Genomic DNA, 9,134 nt, shown 5'->3' on the forward strand with positions numbered 1-9,134 from the left:
TAAAGGTCAAGTGCATCAGACCTCCCTAGCTTCCTAGATGGGAGGAGGGAGAGGGGAGGATGGATGGTACCAAGCCCCCTGGAGTGACAAGAGGAGGAGCAGTGAGGGACTGAGCCACAAACCTCAGCTCAGTCTCCACTCACTACTGTGAGTCATGTGGGCTGTGCAGCTTTGGGCAGAGAGCCTCCCAGGGCCCAGGCTCCCTGGCCTGCCTTTCCAGCATGGACTGCCCTTTCATTCCCCTCCCTGGTGGCTGGTCGTGGGGAGAGGGCAGTCAGAATACTCCTTTTCCAGGCCACCTACAGATTCTCTCTCTAGCACCACCATTCAGTGACTTCCTCTGTAGCCATTACCCAAACAACATGCTGGCAGGTGTTGTCCTCAGATCTCTGGGACATCCCTTTTCTTCTCCCTTGAGGTCAGTACCAGTTCATGGTCCAGCTCCCGTCCCCAACTCCTGTGCTCTCAGGAGAAGATGGCGACACACATACAGATATCCCCAAAACACTCTACCTTCCCATGACCCCTTCCCTATGCACCCCTGCCACCTGCAAAGACGGAGGTACCCTTGAGCTTGCCAATCCCTCACCTCCATGAACTCTGAAATTCCCTGATCTGCCCCCAGCCCAGGGTCACCCCTCCTTTCCCTCTGCCTTGTAACCTCACCCCCTTCCCCGGCTCTCGGTGCCCTCCCAGGTCCTCCCTGGCACTAGGTACAATCTCCTCCCTTCTCCATCTGGACCCCTTGGAGAACCAGGGCCATTCTACACTGTCTTCTTCTCTCGAATCCCTGCCGAGTCCCAGCCTCGGACCCCTCCCACCATCTGCTGCTTTGCCTGCTGAATGAAGCCAAAGAAAACCCTGGAGCCAGCTAAGAATTCAAGTCTTCAGGATGGCTGGCAATGCGGCTACACCTTCCCACTCAGGCCCCGCCTTCTTCAAACCCATTCATCTCTCCCTAACCCTCTCGTGGCCCCTAGCCTCAATTCTCTCCGCTTTCCTTTCTCTGACCGACTGGAGGCGATTCCCCCAGCGCTCCCTCCTCTCCCACCCCTTGGACGCGTATGCCACACCATCGCCTCCTTCTCCCCTGAATCACAGGGAGAGGGAGGCCCTGCTCCTCACCGAGGCCAACTCTCCCCCTGCACACCTCTCACTAAGCCTCAGTCTCCCTTTCTGTTCTTCTTAAAGGGTTCTGCCTTTCTTTTGTCTGGCATATGCCGAGTGCTTACACGCGCCTTCTGATTGGCTGAATGATTCGACAGCCCCCACTCTCCGCCCCGCCCACCCCATTCCATCCTTCATCCAACACTTCTCCTCCCTTTCAGGGCTGGCTACACGCTCGGCTCCCTTTCTTCTTTACTCTGCAGGTTGGCTGCTGACCTCATCCCTGGTTCCTTCCAAGCCTCAGCTAAAATCTCACCTGCTCTAGACGCCTTTCCCAGGCCTCCCAGAGTGCATAGGAGTGCGCCTTCCCCAGGATTCTGTCTCAATTTCCTCATCTGTGAAATGCACCTCCCTCCCAGAGCTGTGGTGAGGATCCACTGAGGTACTATTTGTATAGCACTTTCCAACCCTGGATGCTGGGCAGCTGCCATGAAACGCTAACCTCAATTCCAAATCCTGGTGCGCCCTACTCGTCCGGAGCAGTCTTGAAGTCTTGGCCGACGAGTCCCGAGATCCAAGCTGAGCCAGTGCTGGGGTCAGGCTGTGTGTCCCAGGGACAGCCCCGGAAACCCCTTCCTTCAGATGCGCTGACCCTGCTTGGGGAGCCGGCCCGTGCCATCATCCCATGCCATCCCCGGGGGTGAGAGCCCTGGCCAGCTCCCCTCACAGGGGATTCTGGGCCTTCTCTTGTCTCTTTCTGCATCATCTTGTCTGAGGGATTCTTCTCTCTAATGATCCTGAGCAGCCTAGAAGCCCGGGGCCTGCAGGGGACCCAGAGCCCGCAGCTCTCCCAGAATAGAGTCCTAGTCTGGCAGCTAAGCCTCCTTCTCTCCTGCTTTGGCCTGGCATTAGAAGCCCAGCATCCCGGGCCTTTGATGACCTTTTCGGACTCCTCATGCCTCCTGGCCCCTTCATGGCCAAGGAGACCAAACCTCTTACATCTCCACAGGCCTTTTTTCCCGACCCCCCTCCTCTCTTCCTGCTATAAGCTCCAGCTCCTGAACCTCTTCTCAAGTTTTCCTGTATTTACTCATTCCCTAGCAGAAGGTAAAGGGAGGGCTTGGAGGGACTTGCACACACAAGATACTAAATGTCTGTGGAATTGGGTTGTAGTGGACTGAATTAGGAACATGGCTTCGTGCCCTCCAGTGTTGAGAGAGCCCTTCCATTGGCCAGGTACCTCTCCCACCACCCTGTCCTCACCTGGGTTGTTGTAGAGGGCTCCAGAGAGTCCCTGGCTCTGTCCTGAAGCGGAGCCTGACCCTGTTCTCTCCCTTGCTGTCCCCAGGCATGTAGGAGGTCAGAGAGATGCCCTGAGGCAAGGGGAGGATACTTCAGCTGCCCAGTCCAGTCCAGGAGGAAGTCCTAGCTTGTTTCATCCTCCCCCAGCTCCTACAGCAGAGGTCTGAGCTTGGTTGGATGAGATCGGCAGACCATGGCCAGACTTGGAAGGGACCTCAGAGGTATCATGTTACCCAGGAGGACCCAAGGGAACCCCAGAACAGGAAGGGACTCATGTCCTCATGAGGATATAGCTTGGGGCCGGGGCAGGGGGATGGGGCATCCCCCTGGGGCATCTGGAGCAGCTTCTGGGAGAAAGGACCCTACTTAGACATTGAGTAGTCCAGACCCTCCTCTCCTCCTCCTACAAGGTCTCACTTGGAGATGGCATCTGTTCCCTTGGGTTCTCGATCATTGCTGAGCAGATAATTCCAGCGCTGACATCTCTCCTGACTGCCAGTAAGGCATCCCCAACTGTCTACTGGGCATCTCAGATCCAACACTGCAAAAACCTCACTGTACTTCCTGCTTCCTAACTTCCCCATTCCTGAAAAGTGTAGAGTCAACCTGTATGTCACAGGAGCTCTTCTTGCTATCTGTCCCCTCTCCACCCATATCCACCTTTTGTCAAGATCTGTCACTTCTGCCTTCACAACATTTCTCCAATATGCCCCCGTCCTCTCCTCTGACCCTGGTCCTGCCCTGATGTAGACCCTCCTCACCTCACACCTAGACCATTGCAGTAGCTGGGAGGGGGCGGCATCTGCCTCAGTCTCTCACCACTCCAATCCACACTCCATTCAGCCACTAAAGGGATTTTCCTAAAACACAAGGCCAACCATGTAACCCCTCCCCACTCCATGGCTCTCTATGACCTCCATTCAGTGTCCTTTATATCCTGCCTCCTCCCTCCTTTCCAGTTTTTTTAGCCCTTTCTCCCCACCCCCCATATTCTCTTCCATCCAGGAACACTGGCCTCCCAGAAGTTCCCTCACCCAGACCCTGTCTCCTGGCTCTCCGGGCTCTTCCCTCCTCACCTCTACCTCCTGGCTTTCCTGGCTCTCTCCCAGTCTCAGATCGAATTTCTCACCTCGGAAAGAAGTCTTCCTCTGTCTTTCTCAATGTGAGTGACTTCTTTTTGAGGTGATTTCTGATTTATCCTCCATGTTGTTGTTCAGTCACTTCAGTCACATCCGATTCTCTGTGACCTCATTTGGGGTTCTCTTGGCAAAGATATTGGAGCGATTTGGCATTTCCTTCTCCAGCTTATTTTTACAGATGAGGAAACTGAGGTAAACAGGGTTAAGTGACTTGCCCAGGGGTCACATAGCTAGTAAGTGTTTGAGGCCGGATTTGAACTCAGGTCTTCCTTACTCTAGGCCTGGTGTCCCATGCACTATGGAACACCCTAGTTGCCCATCCTCTATGTTACTATTCTATAAAATGAGCTAATTTTTGTAAAGCTCTTAACACAATTCCTGGAACACAGCAGGGATTTAATAAATGTGTCTTTGTTTCCCTTCCCTCCATCTGTACGTACACAGTTGTTTGCATGTTGTCTGCTCCATTGGGCTGGACGCTCCCTGAGAGCTTCATTTCTGAATCCCTAACCCTGAGCGCACAGGAAGTGCTTCTGGGATGGTTGGGGACCCTTCTGAGGGCGCTCCTGCCCCAATCCCCCTGGCCAGAGCATTCATGAGCTCAGTGATGCCAGGGCATTGCTGCTCTGGACCAGACCCGAGCCCCCACTCCTAGTGGCGGCCCTACTGGTGGTGGCCATGATGGGGACTCTAGCGGCAGCAGCAGCTCATCTTTACATGGCGTTTCAAGGTTTGTGGGAATTTTCCATGTGTTTGCCCTCCTTCCCTCCCTCCCTTTCTTCTTCCCTCCCTCACTCCCTTCTCTTTCCTTCCTCCCTTCCTTTCATAACTGCTCCATGCCCCATACCAGACGTGACCAACCCTGACAGATACCACCAATGGTATAGATTTGGGGAGCCTAGGACAGGAAGGGTCTCAAGGACCAAAATTCTCTAAGGAAAAAAAGTCATCCTTGCAGGGGTGGGCAGCTCTCAGTCACTCGACTGAAGAAAGAAAAAAAGCATGTTCCATGATGAGGAAGGGAGTGGGGGAATGGAGAGGGGCATGTGCAGGACACAGACCAAGGGCAGCTCAAAAGAGGGGGACAGATGTCCACCACGATCTGGTGTCAGGCAGAAGGAGAGGAGGAGGCCAGGATCTCAGTAGGAGTAAAGGCTGGCCTGGAAAATTGAGGATTTAGGGCTTGGAACCTTACTCATCTTCCTAAGTTCAAATCCAGCCTCACACACTTACTAGTTGCATGACCCTGGGCAAGTCACTTCACCGTCAATTGCCTCAATTTCCTCATCTATAAAAAAATTCTGGAGAAGGAAATGGAAAACCATTCTAATATCTTTGCCAAGAAAACCAATGGATTCACAGAGAGCCCAAAACAACTAAACAACAACTACTGTACTGGAATAAGGTTAAGGCCCAGAGCAGGACTCTGGCACTTGCTAAGGGCAGACAGCCGATCCAAAGACCCTCACCCTGGCTGGAAGAGGCCTTCCCCTCCCTACCCTGGCCACTCTCCAGGGCTTATTGGCAGACCTGGGCTGAGGCCAAGGGAAGGTCCAGGTATCTCAGGCCCCTTCCGCAAAATGCTCACACCCTCTGAAAGAGACCTCCAGGACCCCTTTCATCCTCTCTGACAGTGTCTGGCAGTCCAGGGACAGATGCCTTTTGAACCTAAGATCCCTGGGAATAAACCTAGCTCCTCAGTGGCTGCACAGGGTCTCAGGCTCAGCCAGCTTCATTTTTTTTCTAACTCCAAAGTAAAGTATGAAAAATGAGATGTAAATTCCTTTCCCAAGAGGCCCCTGCTCCAGACATGCCTCTCTCATGGAGTGAGCACAGGAAGACCATTCCCAGGCTGAGGTTGCCCCTCCCTGACCTACCTTAGAGAGAAAAGATCTGGAAAGCTACAATGGATGACGTGGGGACAGCAGTGGTAGAGACAGCCAGAGGATCCCCAGAGTGCTGTCAGCCTCACCTGAGCAAACTCAGTTCCCTGGTCTCGACTAGGACCCAGACAACAGCCTCCCTCCATAAGCCTCATACCCAGAAGTCCTCAGAATGCAGTTGTCTACCAAGACCAGTGTGTTAGAGCAGGGTGAGCTCTGCTCCCTCCCCCAAGGGCCAGGACCCAGACAACAGCCTCACACCCAGAGGTCTGGGCTCCAGAATGCTGCCATCTGCTCCAGAAAGCCTATGCAGCCTGACTGGAGCAGGGAGAACTGCCTCATGCCCTCCAGCCTCATACCAGGCCCTGGCAGCAGTCACCCCCTCCCTCCTTGCCCGCCATGCCGCTAACCCTAATCACTTGCCATAAGTCAGAGTGAAAGAGAAGATTCAGACCACAGTACTGACCCAGCGGTAAACAAGGCCAGACCACAAGGCACCCAGAGCAGCAGCACGGTCCCAGTGAGTCCTGGGCTTGGTACCCGGTGGCTCCATGAACGAGGTGACCCTTTAGCCTAGGAGCTCTCCCTATCACGCCCAGCCAAGTACCAGGCACTGCTGGGGAAAGGGCAGGAAGGACAGGGACAGGACCCAAGGCCTGATCTGAAGCACACTCAGTCTACCCCCACCTGCCTTCTCTTCTGGGTCAAGTATCCCCATGTCATCCTGAGGTCTGCCCCCTACACCCAGCCCCAAAGTGAGTTTGGGGCCGAGCAGACCCTCACTCTCACTCTGGGGACTGGACCTGTTGGGGTACCCTGAGAGGAGGGAGCTGAGCGGCATAAAAATGTCCATCCCATTGCACTCTGACCCTGAAAATTCACCCCGTTCTCTGTCCTCTAAAACCCAGGCTTTTCTGGAACCTGGCCCAGACACCTGCATGTAATAGGTCCACAGCCAGAAGCTCAGACAAAGGAGTCCTGAGCAGGGGGCAACTAGCCCTTGGCAGTCACAGAGCCATCTGAGAGTCAGGATCTCCTGTAGCCACAGCAAGGAGGCTGGCCAAGAAGGGAGGGAATGCATGCACCCGTAAGCTCCTACTGTGTACCAGGCATTGTGCTAAACGTGTGCGATTGTTCTCTCATTAGACCTTCATGACAACCCTCTTAGAGAGTTGCTATGATTAGCTCCAGTTTTACAGATGAGGAAATTGAGGCAAAATGGTGAAGTGACTTGCCCAGGGTCATACAGTAGTAGTAAATGTTTGGGGTTGGATTTGAATTCAGGTCTTCCTGTCTCCAAGTCTAGTGCTCTATTCTTTGTGGCCCAAACCAGGCTCAGACTGGACCACAGGGACTGCTCCATCTCCAGGGCCTGCCAGGGACCCTGCTGAGGGAGCTCCTGGGGCTGAGGGTGCTGCGAGGATGGACAGAAGCCAACGGCCCCAAGGGAGTTGCTGACATGGGGCACAACAGAACCACCCTGCCAGCGACCCTACCTACCCTGCTAGTCCTCAACTGTCTGAGGGGTTTGGAGGAGAATGCCCAAGATCCTTCTGGCCATCTCAGGCTTAGGAAGTAGGCTTAGCCCTAAAAATGCCTAGCCCTGTACTGTAATTGGAGAAACAAGCCCCAACACGGTGCCAGGCGCCCTGCTCTTCGGTGCCCAGCACAAAGTGAACATATGGTGTCTGAGGCCGGCTGGCTCCCCGTCCCATATCCTCGGATGAGCACTCACAAATCTGGCCGGTGGCAATAATACTCTGTGGCCAGAGAGCAGAGGGGAGGACTCCCCCCCCCCCAACATGTGTCAAGACGCGGCTGCCCAGGCAGAACCACCAGGCTTACCTTGGCTCTCAGAGGCTTCTTTCAGGACCTTGGGGTCCCCAGCCTGGGGCCCTGGGGCCCTCGCTCCTTCCTGGTCACTCACAAAGTGATGGAATCTGTGCCTCCTCAGCTGCCGGAGCTCGGAGTTGCGGGCCATGAGCCAGCGGGGCCCGAGCCTCGGCTCAGCCCTGGGGGGCCGCCGAAGCACGTCCATGCCCGGGAGTAGCTTGTGGCCTTCTCGGGGGCTGGAGCCACCGTCCAGGAGGCCGACCCCCAGGGCCACGGCCGCCACGGGCAGGGCCTGTAGCGGGCTGGGGGCTGGCCTTGGCCCCTGGGGCATCATGGCCAGGCGGGTCCGCTGCAGAAGCAGGAGGCTGCCAGCCATCAGATAGGCAGCCGTGATCACCAACAGCAGGAACTGAGTGCGCCGTAGAAGCTTCTGGAGGCTGAAGAACGGTTTGGCCATCCCCTCGCTGAGATGGGGGCCGGCACTCCGATTCCCGGCGGGCTGGAGCTCATCCCATCATCGGGGGCCTGCCTCCGTCAGACCTCCGGCCCCATAAGCCCCGGAGCCTGGTGGCTGCCGACGCCTCCTGAGCAGCCTCCGGGACGGCTCCATCCTCAGACCCTCACACAAGCCAGATCCTGGAGGGGCAGAGAGAGAGAGTCAAAGGCCCGGGAGGCGGCCCTGCCCCACCGCGAGTCGAGCAGAGTCTCCCCTCGAGGGGGCCTGGGGCTTCCGAAGGACCTGTTTTGCCTCGGCTTCCCTTGGGACGTAACTGGCCACAAAGCAGGAAAGGAGCGAACCGCCAAGACGGGCTCGGTCCGTCCCCGCCTCCTTCAGTGGCTGCAAGTGGGGGAGGGGGCGGGGGAGCTGCGGGGCCAGGCCTGGACAGGGGCCGTGCACCTGTATTCAAATGAGGAGGATGTGTGGGGAGAGGGGCAGAGCGCCGCCCGCTGGCTGCAGAGGCTGCGCTCCCGGGCGGGCATCTTCTGGGAAGGCTGGCACATGCCTCTTCAGCTGCCTTCCGTCTTGGCTGAGCCGTGACGAAGGCTGCCCTGCACAGGGTGGGGGATTGTCCCAGGAAGAAAAGATCCTGTGAGCTGTGACTAACCCTTCGGCCAGTAACTAATGAGAACTGGGGCCAGGCCAGAGGGCCCCCAGCCTCCTGGTCAATCGCTCCTCTGTGCCCCTCACGTGGGAGCCCCTGGCCTGCCTGCAAATGTGAACAGCCAGAGGCAGGCGGGAGGGGGACGCCCCGCCCCCTGCCCAGCTCCCCTGGACTTTCCGGTTAAACATTTGGAGTGACCGTGTGCTTCCTTAGAGGGGTCTAATTGTCTTGTAACTGCAGAGAGATCCTGTTCTGGGAGGGAGGGAGTCAGGGAGCGAGGAGAGGGAGAAAGAAGGGAAGGGGAGCGTGCCTACAGCTACCTGGGTCATCTCCAATCAGCGTTGGAAATAGCATGCCAAGAGCATCGTCAGGGAGCTCCATCTGTCCTCTCTCTTTCTCTCTCTCTCTCTCTCTTTCTCTCTCTCTCTCTCTCCTCTGAATCTCACTGTCTCTCTCTCCTTTCCTCTTTTCTCTCTCCTCTCTCTCTCTCTCTCTCTCTCTCTCTCTCTCCTCTGAATCTCACTCTCTCTCCTCTCTTTCTATCTCTCTCTGTCTCTGTCTCTCTCTGTCTCTCCCTGTCTCTATCTCTCTGTCTCTGTCTCTCTCTGTCACACACACACACACACACACACACACACACACACACACACACACACACACACACACACACTCCTAAGCCCCTGCGCTCCTGCTCTCCAGTCCTCTCCTGTGGAACCCCACTAGCTGGGAGGACCCAACCACTGCCCACTACAACTAGCCCACCTTAG

At 56.1% G+C, this 9,134-nt stretch overlaps 1 protein-coding gene across 2 annotated transcripts in view; it reads right to left on the minus strand.

The window, feature by feature from the left end:
• Positions 1-8,759, minus strand: part of WSCD1 (WSC domain containing 1) — a 63,783-nt gene extending 55,024 nt beyond the window's left edge. Inside the window, exon 1 of one of the 2 annotated variants that reach the window (XM_072619058.1) lies at positions 7,277-8,759. In XM_072619058.1, the coding sequence (XP_072475159.1) occupies positions 7,277-7,721 (445 nt within the window). In that variant the 5' untranslated portion in view covers positions 7,722-8,759. The remainder of the gene's footprint in view (positions 1-7,276) is intronic. The other variant, XM_072619057.1, reaches the window with a different exon arrangement.
• Positions 8,760-9,134: the final 375 nt, after the last annotated feature.

The sequence above is a fragment of the Notamacropus eugenii genome, chromosome 6 (genome assembly GCF_028372415.1).
Source record: "Notamacropus eugenii isolate mMacEug1 chromosome 6, mMacEug1.pri_v2, whole genome shotgun sequence".
NCBI classification, from domain to species: Eukaryota; Metazoa; Chordata; class Mammalia; order Diprotodontia; family Macropodidae; genus Notamacropus; species Notamacropus eugenii.